Genomic DNA, 25,837 nt, shown 5'->3' with positions numbered 1-25,837 from the left:
GAAAACACAGCCTTCCTCCTCTTCAAACAGCAGCAAACAGCAACAAATTCACCAACTGGACTCCTTTCCCGCTCGTCCACGCTCGCTTCAACCTTGTTCCGATGCGCAGCCCTCCCGCTCGCCCTCGAACGCTGGAAACACAGCCTTGTGTCACGATGGAATCTCCTCTTCAGGTAGGTTCTTCACTCAGTCAGCCCTTCTTCACTGCTCTGATACCATGTCAGAGTGCAGCGATGCGGAAGCGTGGGACCAAGACTGAGAGAGAGAGTGAACACAGAGAGAAGAGAGAGAGAGAAAGAGACAATGGAAGATGAAAATCTGCTGTATAAGGTGTGCTGTATACAAAGATATGCAGATATATACACGGGCGCAGTGCGCGGGATTGCGTGTCTCCACCTCGACGATGCAACCTGCTATCCACCTCGAAGTACGCTGCAGTCTGCACGAATCTCCAGCCTGAAATCTGCAATCACAAGTGGGAACAATGTACAGATTGCCGGCTATAAATAGACTGAAATAATGCGAAAAATATGGCAGGTCCCGGCTGCATTAAATGCAGCTGACTGGTACAAATCTGTCTGACTGTACCAGACTGCCATGTGGCTGCCTGCTCCGCCAGGGGATGGCTGACAATCGCTAACAGCTCTAGTGTACTTCTGCTTATATCTAGTAAGTGCAAAGAAATTTTTTTAATAAACAATTAAATATACAAAATAATAAAAATGATATAATTTTTTTCTCTATCGTATTATGATAGCCGAATCGTAGAAGATAGGTGATAGCAGTTGGTGTGATAGAACTGGCAGCTACTGAGTGTTGGAGATGGGATGGGATAAACTCAACTAAATGAATTGGGATACAAGGTGATTGAGCACATCATCTATTTCTAGATGAGGAACTGACTAAGTTATGGGGTTTTGCTTATGGGATACAGAAACTCTTTTTAGTATTAAAGTTTGAGTTTTGGGGTTGTTTAAATTACCTAATTAAGATTTGATGTAAAATGTCCCCCCCCCTTTTTTAGGTGAACACCCCCTCTTAGGCCCAAAACTAGAACCAAGAAGGCCTACAACCGTAGGTCACCCCATGTGTACCCCAAGAGATTTCACCCTAAAGCAGCTAGGGCGTTGGTCAATGGATGCATGTTGGCTATTGAAGAACCTACGAAGACTATAGAGGTGATGGTTGGCTATCTTTCCTTAGGAGTCCAAAGGGTCACCCAAAGAGGTCAAGACATTGGAGAAAGGGTGCTCATCATTTGCCTAGTGGCCTACTAGGATGTGCAAAGGCGATGTAAAATCACTTTGAACAGTGTTTTTGTCTTTTTTTAAAAATGAGTTTGTTCCTAAGGAGGAAAAAGAAAGGTATCGATGATGAAGAAAAAGGGCGTAGAGGTGTATACCACAGGTGCAGACAGCTCCAGATCCAAAGTGAGTAGTATGCTCAAGGGTGCTTTGCATAATGAGATGCATAGATGAATGCTTCATGATGAGAATGCAGATGTAGCAATGTGCCACTTGGACAATGTCCCTTGTGGGAAAATTATTCACTTGCCCAAGCACTCTTTTTACAAAGATGATGATGTTTATGAAATGCAAAGGGCTAGTACATAGAGAAGGGATATTCATGTGTTGAGGACAAGAAGAGAATGCTGAAACTTGTAGATACCAAGCGAAGGGTAGGAACCCCCTGTCAACCATGGATGTCGATGCCAGGAGAAAGAGGAACCTAATGTTGGACTTTGTGTGGTGCCAAGAACTATATGGAGGATGAAGATGAAGCACCCCCCATTGGAAGAGCTAGGGAGAAGTAGCTACCATGATAGCATCGAGAGATGCTTGAAGATCTACCTTGAGGGGAATCCTCCATGCCCATAGAGAAACAAGGTTCAAAGCAAAATGGAACCTCAAAGGAATAGCTAGTAACTCATGTCTCCAACCTAGGAAGGGCTGGTGCAAACCTACATGGTATACCCTAAGTGAAATACAAAACCCAAAGTACCAAAAGAGACCATAACCTGCATACGATTGCTTCATAGTGAGATGCTTTAGTGATAAACAAAACAAAAGGAAAGAAAAGCTAAATTTAATGAATAATCGAGTAAATAAGTGTGTGTAGTAGAAGACAAAACAAAAAATCCTAGAGCAAAATAGCGTAAGAAACTAGTAGCCTATAGGTCTAACTCATCAACCTAATGAACTAAGAGTATTAAGTAATGCTAGACTAGCCTAGTATACCCTAAGGGACCTAGAAAGTGCCAACCTAAGGGTGTGGCTTCTATCACCCAAGTCAATCAGCAAGTCTCTGCCAATGAATCACACAGCTAGATGAAGAAGTAGAACTAAGTGGGTTGCATTACGAGACCTTGGAATAGTAGCTAAACGTACTTGCAATGAGAAATCTAAGGGTGTAGGTGTGGCAAACCAATGACTCAAACCTTCAAGGGTCTTGAAAGCCGGGGGTGCAGGGGGTTGTCCATATACCACATGTCGAGTGGTACACCACTAAGATGGTTGTGTACTGGAAGGTGTAGGAGTAGTAGGTGCAACAATAGAGAACCTCTGCTTGATTGTATAGGGAAAGTAATGCCCATGGATGCAAGCATGATGTGTTGTGAAGTTTTAGGAGACACAGGGCCTTAGTATGACACTCCTCATCTACATAGCCCGAGCATTGGCAGTGTGTGCAAGACCTATTTTTTAAAGGGAGTTGTTGCTAGATGGGTTTAGGTTCTTTAGCTCCATCTGAGGAAGAGGCGTCACCTTCTTATTTCTTGCCTTCCTCTCTTGAGAGTTCTCACCACCTTCAGATTTCCCTTTTGAAGAAGAGAATACAAAAGTTGTTGAGAAACCTAGTCATTAAGTGCATTTCTTTACTTCCCTTTTGGTTTCACACTTATAATCCCAAAAAGGCTGGTGCCCATATTTTGGGGTGCTGCCCGAGACTGTCCAAGGCCTATAAATAGGGCACACACTTCATTCATTTGACATCCTTCAGATCACGCTCTCTTCATCAGACACTCTTCTATCATTCTCCCCTTCATTCCTCAGCCTCTACATTGCTGCCTACACCCCAACATGGAGGACATTGCATTTCATGCAGGATTCTATAGTGCTGTCTGCTGCAGCTGGCACCCTATTCCATCGTCCAGCTGCTGTTCCACCTCCAGCTGATTGGTGTTCCTCTTCTCCATGCTGGTGACCATTCTCTAGGCTAACAGATTTGCATTTTTCTGTCTAGCTTCTCCCTGGCATCACCCGTGGCTCTAGAAGCAGTCTACACCTTGGGCATACCTGCATTTTAATGATGCAGACACTGCTGCAGTTACGTTTGCTGTCAAAGCAGGCTGCCCTGCTATTCTTCACCTCCCAAAGCACACAGTTACTGCTGTTGATCATCTTCTCCACTCCGACAGCCTCTAAGGACTGTGTTTCGCTCCCTATACAGCTGGCTGTCCTTGCTTCTACAGCATCTAAGGACTCTGTTTCGCTCCCTTCACAATGCAGATTCCTTGTGCTGCCGCTTGATCAGCCAGGACAGTGCACTCTCCTTAGAGCTTTGCTCCATTGTATTAGGATCATTTAGTGTTCATTATTCTTCACTCTTCTTCTTCTTTTGTGTTTCTAAGTTTTTTTGTCATAGTGTTTGCCGTATACTATGTTTCTCTCTGCAAACCCTACAATTTCTTCACATGGTAACAAAACAAAGGTGCTCAGAGAGCTAAAGATCCTCAGGCAAAGAAAGATTGTAGGATTGGCAACACTCTCAGATTCTAGAAACTTTATTTTCCACTGCCCCATTGGAGGGGCACCATTATCTTCTCCCTCCTATCCTCCCTTTATAGATTTGACACACTGATATTGTGGCCTCTCCATAAACAGAGGGATAGACCATTGGTGCTCCTCTTGTAGCAAGCACAGTCATACCACGAAAGTTTGTTGTCATCAACCTTTGCTCCTCCCTACCCCACCAGAGTATCTGCATCTACCCCTTGACACTCCTTATATCACCCCACCATTTTGCCATGGAGTTCCTTTTACGTTGTGTTGAATGGTGATGTTGAGAAACTTGGTCATTAAGTGCATTTCTTTAATTCCCTTTTGGTTTCACACTTACAAACCCAAAAATGTGGGCATCCATATCTGAGGCACTACTTGAGATTGTGTAGTGCCTATAAATAGGGCACACAATTCATTCATTAGACCACACTTTCTTTATCAGACACTCTCCTCTTCTTCTATCATTCTACCCTTGATTCCTCACCCTCTCCACTACTGCCTACAAGGGTAATGAAATGACTTGCTGCATAAAATGTAAGTATTTAGGAGGTAGCTTATTGAAGAATAATATGATCTAATTGTCAAGGAGATGACTCCAACGATTGAATGCTAGGGGGAAATGCTGTAACTGTGAGTGAAACTCACAAAGTAACCCTTGCATTAACTCAACATTTATTGTGGCATTGTGAGCCCTCCATTGATGGATATGATGAGGGTGGGCCTTCAAGCACTTGTTGCATAAGGTTGGACCAAGTTGTGAATTTGTCCCATTAAAACAAGTCTTATCCATAAAGACATTCTTGGCAATAGCAATTGGAGTATTTTCTGTGTTGAGTGAGGGATCGGATGGGTAGACTAGGGGACTTGAGTCCAATGGGGGTTTTTACCCCAAAGTGCCACCATGCATGCGGGTGTATGCACAATGGATCTAAATGTGTATATAGACTGGCTCACCATAAGCATAGTAACCATATGAGTAGCCCAAGGGAGATGGATAGTCATGCTGTAGGCAAAAGATGGAAATCTTCATATCAGAGTGGCCCATGGAGGGCAAAGGATGGAAATCCCTGCATCAAAGTGGCCTATGGATTGTGTGATGGTGCACCGTAATGAAAGGACGGATATCCCTAAGTTTGAGTGGCCGATGCAATATTTGGAGGCACATCATAAGCAGATGGAAACCATTTTGTCAGAGTGGCTATAGGTGTATGCCAAGGGGAGTGAGGAGGATACCCAAAACAACCATCCCAAGATAGAAAAATGTGCTCACTTGTGGGCATGTGTAAGGTACGGTGTGTATGGATGACATTCCAGGGTGCAAAGTGGCATTCACCTACGGGTAGCTAGCATGCAGAACCAAAAAAGAGAATGTACTAGGAATCCAAACAGGAGATCCCAATTCTATTGTGATTGATGAAAGAGTGGAACTTAAACCTAAGGTACTAAAAGGAAAGGAAAGAGTGGAACTTAAACCTAAGGTACTAAAAGGAAAGGAAAGAGAATCTAAGTTATCAACAAAAGAGGAATGGACAGGAGGGAATGGTAATTGATTAACACTGGCAATATGCTCATATGAAATAGAAGGTATTGCATGAGGTACATTTATAGACGTACACCTACCTCTAGAGCCTCCTCTATGGACATTAACATACTCATGCTAGACATGGTCTCCATGGTGACTTAGATTCAGATCTTGCACACCATGAAGAGTAACATTAGACTACAATAAAATACATTAGAAATTCCCTAGTCCATGATGTGTATTGGTTGCTCAAATAAAAGTTAAATTTTGTTATAAAAGTTCTATTACTAGAGAAGTAGAAGAAGAAAGAAAGCTTGATGTGGTATCTGCACATCCCAATAAGTCTCTCATGTGGTGTCATAGTTTGTTCTTTTTGTGTGTTTCTTTTTTTTTTTTGGGGGGGGGGGTGCAAGGGGTGGGCACGCGTGGGTGTTATATTCTTGCTTGACTCAATGCTATAGCTTTATCCAAGGAAACTGTTCCTGATGATGACCTGCTGCATGATGGGTTGGTAGCAAGGGTGTTGCAAGGGGCTGCAGGAACTGGGGATGGGGATCTGTTGTGCTGCCTTTGAGGAAGTCTGTTTTTTTCTTTTCCTTTTTTCGGGTGGGGTGGGGGAGAGAGAAAGAAAGTTATATAAATGTTTGCAAAAGTCTAGGATGGCCCATGATTTCCAAGTGTGTAATACAGGGGTGACGAGATCTCACCATAAGGTATACAAAAGCTCAAAACAGTTCATATTTAAATGGCATTATGAAACTCTGTAAAGCTATGATAAGAAAATGAAAACTAAAGCTATGGACCAAAGCAATCACTGATGAGTAAAAGGATCTAATATTATCCTCTCTCAAGGATTACATATACTGTCTGCAGTGACTTCCAATACAACAATTTCACTGGATTTATGCTGGGAATAGCATCTTCTATTTACAACATCACTTTCAGGTATGATCACCTCCCGGTTTCTCAATTGTCCTCATCTAAGCTACTTAAGTCCCGAAATCTGGACTGATGTTTATCAGATGACTTGCAGGCTGTATGGAAATCCACTTTGCACTGATCAACGCTGGGTTTCTACTTACTTCTGTGTAGATCAGACCACTGGTGTCACAGATTTTGCAAATAACTCTGCATCAAAGCCCTTGTCCATTCAATGCTCTGTTGATACTTGTGATAGAAGTCATAATCAAGAAGTTGTTTATGGATTGATGGCTCTTGGTCAATGCCATTGTGCTTATCCACTCATAGTAGGCTATCAACTTAAAAGTCCAAGCTTTATCAATTTTCCACCTTATGAGGGAGGATTACTGCAACATTTTTCATCTGGGCTACACTTGTTTGAATATCAAGTCAACATGTCAAATTTTAAGTGGGAACCTGGTCCACGGTTGAGCATGACCATTAAATTGTTTCCAAGCAATGTTACAAGTCAGTTTAATCAATCAGAGGTGTTAACTCTTTATGACATATTTGCAACATGGAAGTTTCGGAGTAATGATACTTTTGGTCCATATGAATTAATATCATTCACCATAGGTTACCCTTATAATGGTAAGTTGTGCTGAACATTTATGTTGAAATCCCAATGCCTGTCATTTGGACTCATTTTCTGTATGAAGGGTGTTGCCCATTTTGGTCAGTGAAGGATGTTAGTACTGATATGCAGAGTTTTTTCCAACTGGATCTACATACAAATTAAGTGGAGGTGCGATTGCAGTTATGGTGATTGGTGCAGTTACACTTGCTGTGGTGATTGTTGTTATCATCGCCCTCTTTATTCGAAAGCGTCACCACCCTCATTCTAGCCTCTTAAAGCCAGGTAAGCTGACTAAAAAGAGCTTTCTTGACATCAGACTGGAGCAGGGTACACAACAAACTCAAAGTGGACTCCTCTTAACTCTTAAACATGAACATGTTAAGCGGACCTACAGGGTTGAAAAGGGGGCCATGCAAATCATTGTCTACTTTGAGTTTTTTTTGTTTTTGTTAAGAAGACAAAGGTACTTACAATATGGTGCCACTGCGGAAGGCGTTTCTATGTCGTTGCAATGTCAGACAGGAATAGTGGTCAGGGACCCTCTTTGTTGTTTTAACAGATCTTTGTCATGCTGAATTGTGACAGCTTTAACTATCTTGGCCTCATGCAGCTAAATCACAGAATGAATGTATCAAGGTAGCTGGTGTCAAGATATTCACATATGATGAAATATCAAAGGCAACTGATAATTTTGGTAGCTCTATGGAGATTGGAAATGGTGGATATGGAAAAGTTTACAAAGGTATATTGGAAGATGGCTCTGCTGTTGCTATAAAACGTGCACGGGAGGGATCATTGCAAGGCTCAAAAGAATTTTACACAGAAATTGAACTTCTTTCTCGTGTCCATCATTGCAACCTTGTCTCATTGATTGGATATTGTGATGATGAAGATGAACAAGTATGTACATATGGGTGATATCAATATAGAAAAGGTTCTACAATTCCCAATTTAAGCAGTTGTGAAAAACATAACTGCTGATCCTTCTTTATTGCAGATTTTGGTTTATGAGTTTATGGCGAATGGTACATTGCGTGATCACCTGTCTCGTAAGTGCTTGTAACTCAATATGAAAGTTGTCTTCCTCCATTTTCTTTCTTCCTTCTGCAGTTGTATCGTTTGTAACTGGAAACTGAATGCAGATATTACCAAGTAGCTCTTAGAATACTAGGTTTTCTCAAGGGATGGAGCTTTGCCAATGGGCTTTTCCTGTAGCACTTCAGTGGGACTTCCAGGACTTCATTAGCTCCCAATTTGGCTTGTTCAGGATGCATGTTTTGATGCAGCTAGTTGCTGCATCTGATGACACGAGTGCTTTCTGTAGAAAGTAAATTTAACCAACCCTGAGGCCTGAATGAATAACCTTAGAAAGAATAGTTTGAACATTAGCTCAAAGAAAACATATAGTTGTTGATTGGGTAAGGGAACTGGTATTGTAGTTGAGTAGGAGAATGGTAAACCTGGAGCAGTTGATCTAGGAGAAAGGCTGAGCTACTTCTGGTGTAATTGAGATCGTTCAGGGAGAACATACAAACTCTCGTTAGCTAAGATTGAAATGGAAAGGTAATCCCTTGAAGCATTTTTGTAAGGTTGGTGCAAAGAGACTGAAGAGACACCAGGACGTGGTTCAGGAAAAAAGTTTTGGTTTTTAAGGTCCTAGAATGTCTATGAGCAGTTCCATAATATGCTTCTAATAGGAGATTTAATGAGCAAATATTTGGAGCAGCTGACCAGACAATAACTGAATATTTTCATAAAATAATAGTATTCTTTTCCATTACACTCCAGCAATTTGCACTAGTTTATAGCATTACAAGTTTTATGCGAAGGCAGTACAAATTTCAATGTCATTATGTTACTACTGGTTTCAATGTTTTGTGCATGTACACTCAGTCTACCTCGTTAGTGTTAATACTTATCCTTTGAATTGGAAGAAAACACCTGATCAGAAAGCAACAGCCGAAAGTATGTGCATACTGATAGCCCATTATTTGAAAAATGTCTGCAGTTAGTTCAAAAAGAAACCTTGATTTTTCAACCCGTCTTCAGATAGCCCTAGGGTCAGCAAAGGGAATATTATACCTTCACACTGAGGCAAATCCTCCAATATATCATCGTGATATCAAAGCCACCAACATATTACTTGATGAGAAGAGGAAAGCAAAGGTTGCAGATTTTGGGCTATCTAAGCTTGCCCCAGCTCCTGAGCTAGAAGGTGATGCAGGTGGTTTTGTTTCAACAGTAGTCAAGGGTACTTCGGTGAGTTTTCACATTTTATGTTTTCAAAAAACGATTCGATATGGGTTTAGGGGAGACTAACTGTATACTTTTCGTCCAAAATTTAAGTTTACTATGAGGTTGTAAGGTATAACCAACTGCATCCCCTTTGCTTTTAAAGTTGAGTGGTTTTTGAAGGTTGAAAGGATTATACCCTTTGGCAACCTGAATTAATCCCAAGTACCAAAGATGATACATGATATACTAATTTTAGTTGTACATTGTTCTTAATCAGCTTTTGCATTGACAGCTTCCTTTGAGCATCAATGGAATAGAAAGTGTATCCTTAAAACCTGCTCCTCTTCCCCTACAAACCACTCAACTAGCAATATTACAGATGGCAACACTATAGATATTTTAGGAGCTACCTGCCACAGTAATAATCTCCTCATGCAACCCAATATAACTATGAATGCCAAAGAAAAGGCATAGGAGTCAGTTTAGCGAGTTATATTCACTAGGAATGCATGTCAGAATGACTAGTTTGCTAGTTTGTAGAATTGTGAATTACATTTTGCCTCGCATCACATGAAATAGAATTAGCTTCAATGCTTCCTGAGGAAGGAAAAAGAGTTCAAACTTAACATGGCATGCAGCATACAATGACTTTAAATCTGAAACTTTCTATAAGATCACAAATGTTTAGAAATTCCTGTTTCTCTCTATAGAAAATATAGGATAATTAACTAAACAACACAATGACCATGAGAAACTTCTGGTACCACAATGTGCCAACAATAACAAGGCCATCAAAACCTCTCAATCAAGAGCTGAGGAACCTCGAGTGCTCAATGCCAAATCTGATGAAGAAGCTGATGCAGCAGTCATGACTGGATTGGATGCCAAAAAGAGCAGTTCCAAGGCAAGATGAGGGATGCAGTCTGAAGAGGCCAACCACAGCTGAGGAAGGATAGCTGGCAGGGATATGCAGCATCCAGAGGGCTGGGTGGCAGCAATGGAAGGCGTCAGGTTGCAAAGTGCGACCCAAAATGCAGATGTGAAGCAGCAGCACCTAGTCAAAATGCAGCTGGGGTAGGCTCTTGAAGACGATGACCTGCTGATGTTCATGATGGCTGCAGCAAGGACACCTCTAGATGATGGCAATGGTAGCAGCAAAGCATCACCCCCTAATGTTGAGTTGATGGAGAGCTCATGATGAAGTTGTGAAATAATTGGATTGAAGTGTGACAATGGCCATGATTTCCTTTTATACAACTCTCTAAGCCTAGTTCTCCTACCAAACCTCTAGAAATTGGAGCTTGGTTTAATTTAATCAGGAATTCTTATTGGGACTGTACAAGAGCTGAAGGAATTTAGCCAATAATATGATTTTATCTTTTAGGCTAGGTTTGAGGTATCTTGATAGCATCCATCATAGGGATCCATGAGAATGTTGCCTTCGCCGAGTAGATTGTGCTTGTTGTCACCACATGATCATTTTGTGCATCAAAATCATGCCATCAACGGTGCTTGCACATATGGCAGGTATCACCACTATCAACAACCCAATTAGCCTCTAAAAAGGGCAGATGCTATATAAGGCTGGTATGCCAGGCTATCTCCATGAGTGAATCTGCTTAGACTATTGTGGTAAGGAGGGTTATCTCACTTAGCTTGATAGGAACAGTCTTTGGCAATGAGCTGTCAATCTTGCAACAAGCTGCATGTCCACAATAGGACTATCCATGCATTAGAGATGATATTCGAGGATGTGGCCTCTCCAACTACAATAGCCACATGTGGATGGCCCCTTGCACTGGTCGGTATCACCATTGTTGTGATCGCCTCCTAGTTGCTGCCTTTGGCTGCATCCCTGACCAAAACCTCTCAACAACACAAGTGGCCCCGTAATTTTTTGAAGGGATATGGGCAGCAATCTCCTTGTGCAACAAAATGTAAAAGTTGTTAAGGGTTTGTAGCATCTCTTGAATATTGATATTGGTCTTGAAAGCATAGGAAGAATCTGGAAGCTTTTGCACAATGTATATGACATAACCAGCATATGTGAAGGTCTTGCCACCTTTCATAAGGTGATCCAATGAACCAATGAGCTTCTACACTCTTATTAAACTTGTTAGGCCCTTCAAGTTTGAAATGCACAAGCTGTTCCTCCGATTTCTAACTGTAGTGCATTAGTGAGACAACAAGTTTTTGATGTGGTAAATGGCAAAATAGGTAAGGCAAATCACTTTAGACAGCTGATGATGTGGTAGGTTAGTCAGTGCCAAATAGGTCAAACAAATCACTATAGACAGTTGATGATGTGGTAGGTTAGGCAATGCTGGTTGGATAGCACTTGTGCATGGGCCTATTTGAGGCAAAGGGACTAGCATCCTTCAAGGGTATGAGTCGGATGGATGCACATGGATCGAGTAGCGAGAGCAGCAAAACTGATGGGCATTCAAGGATTGTTTGGAGCTTATCATGAGTCCAGAGGGTATCATGTTGTTCTTTGAGAATTCGGAGTATGAAAGGGGTGAGCGAGAGACAGAGAGAAGAGCACAAGTGAAAGCAAGAGTAAGAACTATGGAGATTCGAACTCAAGAGAGCAAGACCGGTGTGTGGGAACCTCCAAGAGTCACAATGTGTAACCTGCCTTTCCTTTATTATTCTTATCATAGTAAAGAATAAGGATTAAAGATGATAGTGGTGGGCAAGCCCCACTTGTAGTGTAGAGGTATGCGGACACCGATTACAAAGTAAATATAAGTATCTAGGCATAAGCGACCTTTAACCCCCAATAACATTCCACTTAAAAGTGAATGTGCCTAATATGAAGAGAAAAGTACAATGTGTATATATGAGTATAGCTAGATGAGGGAAGATATCATCTCATCCTATGCCCATTAACTTTCTAAGGAAGGTATAGTGTTCATTGGGAGATTTCTAGTGAGCAAATCAGTAGGATTCTCATTTGTAGAGATCTTGATAAGCTTTATGTGCTTGTTTTCAATCGCCTCTTTGATGAAGTGATAATAGACCTCAATATGCTTGGTTTTCACATGAAAGACCAGCCAATTAGATGGCACTCATAGAATCTGAATGCAAGGTAGGAGTCAAAGAAATAAAACCAAGGTCTACAACAAGACGGCCTAACCATAGGACCTCCTTGCAAGTCTTAGCAGTTGCAATATACTCAACCTCGGTATAGACAAGTCAGTGCATTTCTACATTCTAGACATCCAAGAAACAACACCTCTAGAAAAGGTCAAGATAACTAGAGGTGGACTTCCTACTATCTACATGTCCTACATAATTCGAGTCGATGTAACCCACGACTCTAGTATCCTAGCTACCATAGCAAAGGCATAATTTTGCAGTGCCCTTAAGGGATCTCATGATACCCTTCACACCATCCCAATGTCACCAACAAGGTGTCACCATATAATGAGCCAGAACTTCCACTGCAAATGCTATGTCAAGTCTAGTGGCTATCATAGGATATATCAAGCTATCGACTGCGGATGCATATGGAATCTTAGTCACCTCGGCCTTCTCATCATGTGGCTAGGAACATTCTTCTTGACTAACTTTAATATGAGAAGATAAATGTGTACCAATGGATCCACCACCTTGCATATGGAACCGATCAAGTATCTTGTGACTGTACTTCTACGACAAGTAAAAGAGTCCCTTAGAGAGATTGCATATAATATATATACCAAGTATATGAGAAGCATATTCCATGTTTTTATTCTCAAAGCTTCTCTAGAGCTAATTCTTTAAAGCATCCAACTCATCATGACTACTCCCAATAATTAGCATATCATCAGTATAGGGTACCAAAATAATAAGACTCCATCACAAGTATTCTTTGTGTGGAGACATGGATCCATAGCACTATGGGAATAAGATTGTGAATGTATAAAGACATCAAACTTATGATACCATTTCCTAGGTGCTTGCTTAAGTCCATAGAGACTCTCTCTCAACTTGCACACTAGGTGTTCCCTCCCTTTTCCATAAAGCCCTTAGGCTGCAGTATATAAATATCCTCATGCAGATCCCCATGTAGAAAAACTATATTAACATCCATCTAATGCAAGTCCAAATCTAAGTGTGCAACCAATGTCAAAACCAAGTGAAGGGTAGTCATTTCTATGAGAGAGAATATCTCATTAAAGTCAACTCCCTTTTCTTGTCTCAAACTCAGACTGCATAGTTTTCTCCCAAGAAGAACTATCATTTGTGCACATAGCCTCCTCAAAAGTAAGGGATTCAGTAGAATTTGTCTTCATGGCATAGTCCATAGAGAGCTCATGACGATCATGAGGATGCAAGGCTCTAATAGAGCTCACAAAATTGACAGTGGAGCTTGTACATCATGTTCTCTCTGTCCAATATCAATATGATTTTGCATAATAGGCAGATCTTGGGCCATTGGAACATTAACAATAATTGTAGGCCATCTAACTGGGGTTGGCTCTTTAGTAATAGTAGGTTCCTCCTAAAAGATCACTCTACGTACCTTAATTATCTGTGCAGGTTTCTTATGCATCTTATTCTCATAGAACAAAACATCATGGCTACGGATAACTTTCCTAGCTAGCAGATTCCGAAGATGATAGTCCATCTCACTTGCATCACCATATCCAAGAAAGATGCATTTGATAGACTTCGGATTCAACTTGTTGGATTTATCTTTGGGAGTAGAATACCTCATATCCAAAGACTCTTAAGTGTGTATATGAAGGAGGTTTACCAGTCTATACGTCCTTTGTAACTCTACCACCAAGATTAGTGCACAAGGATCTATTAATAAAATGAATTATAATAGTAATTGCCTCGGCCCAAATGTATGGAGTAAGCCTATACGATTGAGCATACTATGAATTCTCTCTTGAATGGTCCTATTCATGTGCTCGAGAACACCATTCTGGGATGGAGTATAGAGAGCGGTCAACTAATGCTTAATGTCTTGATTATCATAAAACTACTCAAAAGCACAAGATACATATTGACCTCCATTATTTGATCTTAGACATTTCAACCTATGCCCAGACTCAACCAAAGCAACAAAGCACTGAAAAGTAGCTAGAATATCCAATTTTTGCTTTATGGAATAGGCCTAGACTTTATGTGAAAAATCATCAATGAATGTAACAAAATACTTAGCACCATTCAAAGATTGATAGGGCATGAGACCATAAATATCAAAATGAATAGGAGCCAACAGCTCACCCGTGCACGTGGAGCCAAACTTCTTATGAGTATTATGAGTCTACCTGCCATATAAGCAATGATCACAATAATCAAAACAAGAATAGTCTAGAGGTGGGAGATATTGCAAATAAGTCAAAACTTCCGTTCCTTTAAGTGACATGTGTCCAAGGCGGCGAGACCATAGAGATATATAAGGAAGATCGCCGATAGCCAATACATGATCCATAGACCCAAAGACAAGAAAGGGATAAAGACTACCAACTTTGGCACCTCTAGCAAAAATGGGGTTGCTACAAGTAATCTTTCAAGAGGAATCACCAAAAGGGACATGATAATGAGCATCATCTAGCTATCCAACAAAAATAGGGCTTTTCGTCAAAGTTGGGACATGACGTACATCATGCAAAACAAAAGAAGTACCTATAGGAAACTGCAAATGAACATTACCGATGCCATTGATGTCACATACATGATCATCTCCCAATTATATAGAATGTATAATGGTACAGCAAGTGTAAAACCAATTGTGATGTGGGTGTCAAAATGACTAAGTGACCAGAGAGACAATAGGGTTTGCGAGGGAAAACACAGTGTGTGTACGGCAAACACTGAGAGAGAAAAGTAACACAGAAGATGATGAAAGATGAATCATGCTGATGAAGTGAATCTAATACAAGGGTGTCGTAGCATAGAGGAAGCCTTAGAGTGTAGGAAGACTACCGAAGAAGCCTCTGAGTCTGCAAACGCAGGATGAGGAGGTGTCATCTAGAGCAGGGAGACTGCCGTCGAAGGGTGAGAAGCCTCTGAATCTGCAAATGCAGGGATGAAGAGTGGTACCTACGAGCAACCAACGAGCAGGGAGACAGCCCATGAAGCCTCTGTCTGCAAACACAAGCCTAATGAGGTGACGCCAGCTGCTAGGAGTGATGCCAGGTGGTGAGGATGAGCCAAATGCTGAAAACACAGATGAAGACAGCCTCTGGGAGTGAAACGCCAGCTGTGAAGGGATGTTAGAAGTGTGGGAAGTAGCCATTAACCAAACACAAGGTACAACTGCCTCTGATGAAGATGACACCTACTGGAGAGAGACGCCACATGGTGAGGAATCTCCTTGGCAGCCTAACATAAGAAGGTGGAGCCGCTAGAAGGGTGGAGGATGACACCAGATATGGTGGATGCTGACGTCAAGAGAGTGTGGACTCCAAACGCAAGGTGTAGGAGAACAGAAGGTGTTGTTGCCAACAATGGAGGATGGACGTCAGCTGAAGAAGAGCACACTGCCACCATAAACACAACCAACTGGAGATGAAGCCTAGCATCAGGAGAGTGTGGAGATGGTGGTAGGAGAGGAGAGAGAGAGATTATGGAAGAGAGAGAGTGTCAGAAGACCGACGAAGAGAGTGGGAGTGACAGACTAAAGGATCAGCCGTAAGGAATGAATGAGAGAGTGGCCTATAAATAGGCACAGTCAGTCTAGGGTGGCACCCCCTTTTTGGGGGATGGAAATCCTAAATACAAACGCAAAAACACAAACTACGGGTGAAGGGTTTCTCAACAATGGGGTTACATGAAACTTGAAAGGAAGCCCCTAAATCAAGTAACCAACACTAAAAGAATGAAGAGAACATTAGCTAATTGTGTGGTAGCAAGTAAACAAGTAGCTAATGTGTAATCATTTGAATTGCACTCCAACACATTAATCTATTCAATCTTGATAGTGGATTTAGTGATGCGTTGAACATCCGATGATTTTCCATTATTCTACGTTTTTCCTTTACCTTTAGTACACCTATCTTAGCATATCTTATAGCACAATAGCCATATATATTCATGTTGCCTATAATAATGACATGTAAGTGAAGACTTATGGCTGCAAGATTTATTCGGGGCCTATCCACAAGATCTAGACTTAGAGCTATTCCGGTGTGGATCTTCTATCATAATAGCCATTATTGCCTCTAGCATCATTCTTGCCTCGAAATGTGAGAGCATGAGAGTCATTGGTTGCATTAACATTCTTCATGTTAACCTTTTCAATGAGTAAAGCTCCCTCTACATTTGAGCATATAAAGCCACTCTCAAGAGCCTTAGTGCTTATGGTAGTATGAAATATGTTCCATGACTCAAGGAGAGTGACAAGCAAAAACGTATACTTAATATTGTCATCAAAGATAATCTTTTGCGATATAACTTGGTTGCAAAATAGAATGGAACTCATTCAAATGAGTAGACATAGTTGTTTTTTCTTTCATTGACGGTCCACAGGCTTCTTGAGATAGTACAACTACAAAGCCAGGCTCTGTTTATCATAAAGATCACATATCTTGTCCCATAATTGCCATCCATCATTAGTATTTTCAACGACATTAAAATAAACCTGCTTAGACAAGGACAAAATGATCGTAGACTTACATAGCTCATTAAGTTCCTCCCAAATGTCAATGTCAAGGTCTTCAAGCTTTAGGTCTTTGCAGTCCATGGCTTAATCTGCTTCTTTTGGACCAAGACTTAACAAATCTATGTCTTCCAGTAGTTAAAATTATTGCCATCTAACTTGTCAATGTTAAAGGTAGCACTATCACCATAAGCACTAGGAATCACTTGCCGTACGAACTGTAGAATAAAGAGAATATGGGCTGCTGTAATTTCAGCAAAATAGCCCCAAAACTGAGCCAAAAGTATATGCAAAGGAGGACTACAAAGCAATGTATTGCTATCCATGAAATAGAAGTACTAAAGCGCCCGAAATAAGTGTCTATCCTCAATAAAATAGCTCAAAGATGAACTACCATAGTGATGTCTATAAAATTGTAGTAAATGAGAACTCAACTATAGGCAAATGTCCAAAACAAAATGCTCCCATTGCTAGGAAAGTTCGGATAGCAATTGGACTTACAATGCAACTAGCAGTGACAAATGAGGAGCATATAACTCCAACTATCAAATACTATCAGAGAACCAGAGAAGTGTCAAATATATAGATGCATCCCGAACCAAGGGGTAATGAAGTACACGAGCGAACTGTGCATGAAAGATCTCCAAGCAACAGAGAGATCCACCAAGCTGCAATCAACTCACTGCTTGTCAACAATGAAGCTCAATACATAACAAAGTATATATCCATAATTGACAACTTGTTTGACAAGAGAAAGTACCAGTAACCAAAAAATCAAATGAAAATAAGCCCACAGTGGTTAGTAACTGCAGAGACAATGTTTGCACAAACCAGTGAGCATATATATGAGACTCCCACGGTCTCTAAAAGCCAAGCTTTACAGTAAAATCTTGAAGTTCTGCCCCTCGAAGCAAACCAAAGTATCCAAGAGCAAACCAAGCTCAACACATGTATGTCATAACATCCAAAAGCCTAAAGATACTAAATAATACATGCAGGAGCATGTAAATGACGTAAGCATCGAAGCCCCTAAATAAGAAATCATTGGACCATGACCATGCAACCTCTGCAAATATGGATGGAATAGAGCTTAGAATCAATGCTCAAGTCTCCAAGGAGAGCATATCCATACATGACCAGCAGTATCAAAGCATACATACGGCCAAAGAGTATTCCCGGATGGCATGTAAGCATAGATTGCATTGACATTCAAAGCATATGCTTGCTGTCCATTGTCTATAATAGCAAAGATCCTTCCAATGCCTAAGCAAAATGAGCTCTAATCAATTCGTAGAGCATCCCCAAGCATCAATACATCATCCTACCATTAAAATCTCAATAAATAAGCATCGATGAAGCATAAATATTCAAATGCTTGCTGTCCCAAACTGTGAACAGCAGGTCTGTTCATAAATGACAGTCAATGGCTAATAATTTCTTCCTTGAATGATGCCAAAGATGGAGCCAAAAGTGTTGGAAGAAGTGGCTAATAATTGAGCAAAGACTAGGAGGAAGTGTTGGAGCAAAATAATTGATGCAGGAGGAGTAGGATAGGCCCCTAAAAATGCACCAAAATTTGCAGACTGCCATCCAGGGTCTTCTCTTGCTGCTATTGACCCTCATGGGTCACTTGTCATTGACAATAGCTCCTCCGGAAGCTAAGGAACAAGTTGGGGAAGGTGGGGAGCAAATCTTTACCTCAAATGATTGAAGACATGGCTACCATGGAAGCTAAGGTCAAAGCTCTCTTTCTCAGGCTGAAGTAGAATGGCTGAAGCTCCTTCAATGCCCACTCTAATACTGGTTAAAAGAGGTGAGCAAGAGTGAGAGAGAAGAGCACAAGTGAAAGCAAGAGTAAGAGCTATGGAGAGTTGAACTCAAGAGAGCAAGATTGGTATGTGGGAACTTCCGATAGTTACAATGCGTGACCTACCTTCCCTTTATTATTCATAGTAAAGAATAAGGAATAAAGATAACAGTGATGGTCGATTGCTACCTGCAATGTACAAGTGTTTGGTCATTGAGTACAAGGTAAATATAGACGACCAGGTACATGCAGTGTTTAACCCCCAATAGAGTATGTGAGGGTGCAATATTGCATTTGGAATTGGAGTGCAATATGGATTTATCCTTTTTGGTATGCATGAATGTGGAAAAAGCTGAAAATATCAAGTTGGGGGTGATGCTAATAGCTTTTGGCATCAATCCTGGCATTAACTTGAGGGATTGAGGCAGACGGAGGAGTTGACAGTATATTGTAATAGGATGGCAGCTTTCTAGGCAAATGTGGCAGCCAGGACAGCAAGTGTGGCTGTTTTGCATGCATTGCCAGCATCTTCTCTCTCTTTTGTAGCTTGTCAGATGGCTACTTTGTATTCAATTTGAGCGGCTCTAATAATCTTAAAGAAATACCACAAGGGGGCACCAAGATTTGGGGCCAATAATATTGGTCAATTTGTGTCTTTTCTTCCTATGCAGGAGCATTCTAGCTCCCCATGAGTGAAGTGATTGTTTTACTGAAATTGTTAACAAGTTAAGTTAATTACTGCCCTTTGCCATTGTGAAGGTCAGTTTCATTATACTTGCATGAGGGTAGATGTGACAAAAGGGTCACAAGTAGGTCCTTTGACTGAATGGTCTTCCCAAGGGATGTCAACCCATCCCAAATCTACTCCATTTTTTTCATGTGATCCTTGATGGTGAGGGGAATCAGAGAAAATAAATGGCCAAGTTCCTGGAGAAAATGCACCGACCTGTGGCAGTAAATGCACCACCAGCTGGAACAGTGCCGCATGGCAAATGTGTAGCGAATGGATAGATCAGAGTGGCCAAACCGGGCTGGACCAGTGTGCCCACTAAAATGGTACGTCTCCATCTAATGTGCCTGGGATGTACACTGCTTCTGAGAGGAGCAGAGGACTGATGGACATGACAAGTGCAAGGGCTCCAAATGTCCTTTTTCTGACTCAAACTGAGGCTCACAATTAGCAGATGGACATGGAGGAAAACAGGAAATGATAGGACTGCTAATACAATGCTGGGGGGCAGCTGGGACTGCTCTGATCTTCCTCATCTGGATCATCTTCCCAGTCCGATAAAGTATCCAAAAAGGAAATGTCTCAAGGTCTGTCTACCAAGAGATCACTCCATACCCACTCCCCTGCATGCCATCATAGTCCCTGTAGTAGCCTCCTTTTTATAGGCCCAATGCCTCCATTCATCCATCATGCAAGTAATCATGTTCAGGTCTATGCATCATCTCCTATCAGAGTGAGCTACTACTCCGATCCTCTGATAAGAGCAGTGTATGAGCTCTGACTGATCCAAATCCTCCACATAAGTCTTGTCCAACCCCATGGGAGCATAAGGATTCTCAATGTACCAGTTGCAATCACTCCAAGAAGGATCTCTCTTCTGGAAAACAGATTGATCAAAGTCTGAGAGATGTCTGTAGTCTCCTCCACTTGGGGGGGCACATGCTCCATCACTATGTCTACCAGGGTACTGGCCTGAAGGCCCTGAAGCTTTGTGACAAGTAAGGATTTCTCAGCAGCCAATGAGGAAAATAGTCTAGTTGACATATGTTCAACAGGAGAAAGTGTTTAAATTGGAAAAACAATAAAACATATCTTTTAATCAGAAAAGCTCTTGTTCATATAGATTGCTGCACCTTTTCAGCCACTATCAATCAAGATGTGATGAAACCAAAGCTCAATTTGCTTAAACTATAAAAACCTACACATCCCACTTTTACAGCCAGCAATTGATTATCCAAAATGTCAGAAATCTACACAATGCTCAGATCAAACTCCAAATAAACATGTAGATATAGGCAATGACAACAAAGACTCTAGGAAAGTCACCAGCACACTGCATGGCTATAAATGCTATATATAACTAGTGTGCTAATGTAACTATGCCAAGAAAATCAACAATGCCTTTATCATTGACTTATTGGTTGCTTCTCTAGTATCTCTTAATACCATCCATCCACTAGCTGCTTTAGTGCCTGATTTGGCAGGCCAAAAACACCTACACATCCCAATTTTGCAGCATAATATTTTACTATCCAAAATGTCAGAAATCTACACAACGCTCCGATCAAGATTCAAACATCACTTTCCATGCCACAAGAATAAATACTGATACAAGCAAACATGTAAATATATGCAATGACTAAAAAGACTCTAGGAAAATCCCCAGCACACTGTATGACTATGAATGTCAAATATAACTAGTGTGCTAATGTAACTATGCCAAGAAAATCAGCATGCCTGTACCATTGGCCTATTGGTTGCTTTTCTATTATCTGTTAATATCATTGATCCACTAGCTTTAGTACCTGATCTGGTAGGCCAAAAGAACCTACACATCCCACTTTTGCAGCACAACAATTGAGTATCCAAAATGTTAGAAATTGACTTAAGGTTCAGATTAAACTTGAAACCTCACTTCCCATGCCACAAGAATCAATACTGTTACAAGTAACCATGTAGATATATGCGATGACAAAAGAGACTCAGTCCCCAGCCCACTGTATGATTATGAATGCTAAATATAACTAGTGTGCCAATGTAACTATGCCAAGGAAATCAGCAATGCCTGTACCATTGACCTATTGGTTGCTTTTCTATTATCTCTTAATGCCATTGATCGACTACTAGCTGCTCTAATGCCTGATTTGGCAAGCCAACAATGTCAATGACAAATTGCTGATGTAGGCTGTGGTGTCTACAATTTAAGTTCTGCACATAGTTTACATCTTGTTTTTAAATGTAGAATCTGTTTTATTAGGACATCATGCATTTGTCCCGGGCTACACATCTGGTTTATAGTGTGTTTCATTTTCCTTTGCTCTGAAAACTGATTGTTTCACTGTGATGGTTGACTTAGTTTGCTTAATCTACAGCGACAGGAACTAATTGATCTGTGATCTCTTCATGACAGGGTTATCTTGATCCAGAGTACTTTCTGACGTACAAACTCACTGACAAAAGTGACGTGTATAGTTTTGGAGTGGTCTTGTTAGAGCTTTTAACAGGAAGGCAGCCAATTTTTCACGGGAAAAACCTTGTGAGAGAGGTAGGATAAAGCTACAACTTTCCTGACATAGCTGATAATGGAGCATGGCATTCAAATAATTGGTTTTGTGATTTATGCAGGTCAGTCTTGCATACGATGCTGGCATGATCCTCTCATTGGTAGATGAAAGAATGGGTTCATATCCATCAGAATGTCTTCAGCCTCTGGTGCGATTAGGTCTGTCATGCTGTAATGATGACCCTGAATGTCGTCCTTCTATCGCCCAGGTGACCAGAGAACTTGAAGCCATATGGAATTTGCATGGTGGCATATCATCCTTTGAAAGTTCAGGGAGCACGAGCATCAACCAAGGCATGCATTCATATATGTATGATCTTTGCATATCGTCAGCTGCATCTGGAAGTGAAGTATTGAGAAGAACTGTTCCTAAGATAGGTCCACGCTGAAGTGGCATTGCACAGGATTGGGTCAGATTACTCCTTTGTATCCATTCCTTTTCCGTAGAGCAAACCATATTTTCAGAACAAGGACTATGGTGGCTTGATGTCCTTCAGCTTCCTCTGCAACCTAAATATTGCTGAATTCATAACCTTGAAGCATTGACATATTTTGTAACCTATCTGTTTATCAATGAGCTGCTTGTGCTATGGCATACTGCAGATGTCAGGCCTTTGTATAATCCAGGAGTCTTACAGAACAAAGCACTTTTAGATGTTTCCTAACGTATGCATTATCAAGGGATCATAGCTTACCCTCATAGGAAATCCTCAATCAAAGGAAACAAGTTCATGTTGTAATGAATAATATGGTCCTGCCTTTGTACTAATCGAGTTATATGAGTTTTAATTAAGCGCATAATAAGATTGTACATGTTAAAACATCATTGCAGAATTCAACTTTTAGAACCATGAACTTTGGATAATTGTTACCATTCATAATGGTTAAGTATGTAAAGAAAGTTAAGTTGATGCATACTCAACATAAATTTACTAAATTACAAAAAATTAAAACTAGCTTACATTAATTCTACTCATGTAGCATTATTGAAAAATATGAAATTTCTTTCTATTGGCTGACAATTATTTTCGAGTTCTATTAAGATATACATTGTCAAGAAGATCCACTAGTTTGCCTACTGGTATGAAATCATATCCATATGGAGTAGTTTGTAACAAGCTAATGTTATACAAAGTCACCGAATGAATCAATCATGACATCTTTGCCATTATTAGTTATCAACTTGATGGATCATTGATATTTATTGGATGCACTTTTCATAATGACCACGTGTCTTGGTAGTTTGTATCATCTTATACATTTTCAATTATTAAAGCATAGTCATATGAGTGCATCAAGAAGTTACAATTGTGCTTAGAAAAATGTCTAGATATATCGAAGATAAAATTATATTGAAATAATGTGTATAGTCACATGCTCAACCTTTTTTGAGCTAGTAAACTTTTTAGATGTACATCGGTGGAGATTCATAATAGCCACTCTTTAGAAAGAAAAAAAAAGGGAAAGAAAGAAAATACATAATCAACATTCTAAAATCAATTTAGAAAGTTTAGGACATCTTGACTTTTGTTCACAATCTTTGGACAATGCATCTAAGAACTATGGTCCTTCTCTAGACAGTAGGACCAACAACAATTACAACTTGTCAATTGACATGTACTTGCCATCATCGTAAAATACCAACAATAGCATGTGATGATACTTGCCAAAAAAGGATGTTATACAAGTGGTAATTGTGGTTCTTCTCTCCATTAACATGTTGAAAAATAAAGGTATTTTATGTAGTTCCTAATACTAAAGGATGTCAAAGAGTAACTTGAATTGTGTTTAGGCATCCAATAGGTCTACATCAATGAGTCTTTTAATATATAGAGGGTAGATGAAGCATAGCCCACCCAATATTCTCCATTCCCAATTGGCCAACTTTCTACCTTAGTTCTCCGTATGAATAGATTTGCTTTGAATGGCGATGATTGAATGCCAACCTTGAAAGAGCATTGCCTTCCACCATCAAGAAGATGGTTTATGTAAACTCTATGTCTTGATGGCCTTATTTTTTCAACAATTTTTGCCAATTAGTATATGATAAGTTTCCATTTACAAAAGTGTTGAAAACCAGAGTTGTAGCATTGGAATGTGTGCACAAGAGGGAGAAGAGAGCTCAAAGTACAAGAACAAAATCTTGCTTACTAAGTTGCTTAGAGTACAACTTGGGTACACTCTCCCACACTTAATAGTGACCCATAGGCTATTTATATAGCCTTTGCCAAGCTAGGGTTAGGGTTTCCCCTGCCCCTAGGGATACTCCCTTGCTTATAGTGGGTTCTTATGCCTGCCTTCTAACACCCCCCCTCAATGCCAGGGTGGCATTGGATTACAAAGCATGTAAGAGGTTCCCCCCCTTCTTGGGATGCCTTTATAAATCAGGCTTACAAGGTTGTTTTAGGTAGATGATTTAAATAGTCAAAACAGTCTATCTTCAGATGGATTGGAGGCATAGTTAGCCACCAATTCTTTGGGTATATCAGGAGTGTTGGGGCATTTACTAGTGATATGCCCTGTCTTCTTGCACTTGTTACATTTCATCTTCTCGGGATACTTCTTCCAGTAGTTGTTTACAAGATGTCCTTTTTTCTTACTAGAAAGAACATCTAGTGAGAGCTGTATGAACCAATACTTGATCATGGGAATTTGAAGTTGCCTGACTGTTGCTGCTTTCTTTGTGGTTCCTCTTTTCTTCATCCAAACAGGATTGAATGGTACTTGCCAAAGTAGGATCTGGAATGTTGGTGAGAGTGGTTACAAGAGTAGGAAACACCCGTTTTACAGCTTTTAGGAGAATAGCAATAGCATCTTCTTCATGTATTGGAGCTTGTACAGAGGCAAGCTGTGCCATAAGTCCCTTCATATAAGAGATGAATTTTCCCAAATCTTCTCTTGATCGATATTCCAAGCTAAAGAATTCAATTTTAAGGAAGATTTTAGTATCTTTGCCAGTGGCTCCATAGAGCTTTTCAAGCTCATCCCATTTTTCTTTAGGAGTGTTTAATTGATCAACATGATGAATCGGGGATTCATCTAAGTGTAACATTATGATTGCTTGAGCACTTTGGTCATCCTCTATATCAACCAGATTTGCAGAGTTTACAGCTCTACTGCCTTGAATGAGAGGCCAATACCCTCTCTCCATCATTTTGTATTTTATAAGTACCTGCCATGGGTGGAAATCTTTGCCATCAAACTTTCGAATTTGAGGACGGACATCAGCATATGTTGTGGTCATTGGGAAGGTCTTACCACTTGTTAGGACAAGGGTAGTGTCTAGTCCCTTACAAACTTTCCACTGAATGCAGAAGCAAATCAGACAATTTGAAATCAAAGTTGCAATGAAGAGAAAGGCTAAAACTCATATAAATGTAATAGTTCAAAGTATGACTATGGTGGCCCTTTCTTATGTGCAAACTTCTTCCGAGGTTTAATAGTCTTTTTAGGTTTTAATGAAGTAAACCTAGACTGGACTTCAGGCTCCTCCTTGTGGTATGGCTTAGTGGATGAAGCTTGTGTTGGACAAGGTTAGTCTATGATCTCATGCTTGTTGCTGATGATTTTGAGGAGAGTACAATGACACTCATGCTTTTGATTTCATTGACCAGTGTACTTGAAACAAAGTCACTCACGGTATGCAATACACTTCTAGTGTATGATGGTTTATGTGTTAATTGTACACATAACCTTACAACAATATACGAAGAGGAATAAAAAACTCACTGGATTTTAGTGAATGCCTAGCAAGCAAATGATTAGATGATTCATGATTAGTGTTTAGAAAACACTATTGTCAAGCTTAGTGAAGTGCTTGAATGGAACCCGGTTGGAAGTCGGCTTCCCAATGCTTGGTGATGTCTATTGAGCATGCCCAAGAGCTTTAGAATTTGGAATAGGCTTTAGAGACTATGCTTCAGTGATTAGAATCACTGTTAATGAAGCTCAGAGTGAAAAAATGACCAAATGTCAAGCTTAGAGCTTGTTGGCTATGGCTGCCTCAAAATACACAATTAGGGTTTGGCAGAGATCTCTCTTTGTGGGAGGAATTTCCAGGAACC

At 40.4% G+C, this 25,837-nt stretch overlaps 1 protein-coding gene across 10 annotated transcripts in view; it reads left to right on the top strand.

Moving 5' to 3' along the window:
- The window catches only part of LOC148040314 (putative LRR receptor-like serine/threonine-protein kinase At1g06840), a 33,775-nt gene extending 11,210 nt beyond the window's left edge, over positions 1-22,565 (top strand). For all 10 annotated transcript variants that reach the window (XM_087698245.1, XM_087698230.1, XM_087698225.1 and 7 more), the window contains 8 exons: positions 6,175-6,246; positions 6,335-6,852; positions 6,968-7,120; positions 7,449-7,738; positions 7,836-7,887; positions 8,847-9,097; positions 21,621-21,755; positions 21,836-22,565. In XM_087698245.1, the coding sequence (XP_087554371.1) occupies positions 6,175-6,246; positions 6,335-6,852; positions 6,968-7,120; positions 7,449-7,738; positions 7,836-7,887; positions 8,847-9,097; positions 21,621-21,755; positions 21,836-22,162 (1,798 nt within the window). In that variant the 3' untranslated portion in view covers positions 22,163-22,565. The remainder of the gene's footprint in view (positions 1-6,174; positions 6,247-6,334; positions 6,853-6,967; positions 7,121-7,448; positions 7,739-7,835; positions 7,888-8,846; positions 9,098-21,620; positions 21,756-21,835) is intronic.
- Positions 22,566-25,837: the final 3,272 nt, after the last annotated feature.

Source organism: Lygodium microphyllum, chromosome 2, assembly GCF_053477565.2.
Source record: "Lygodium microphyllum isolate KBCC chromosome 2, Lygodium_microphyllum_v1.1.10, whole genome shotgun sequence".
Taxonomy (NCBI): Eukaryota; Viridiplantae; Streptophyta; class Polypodiopsida; order Schizaeales; family Lygodiaceae; genus Lygodium; species Lygodium microphyllum.
The sequence above is the reverse complement of the archived record's forward strand: the minus strand, read 5'-3'. Positions and strand labels throughout refer to the sequence as shown.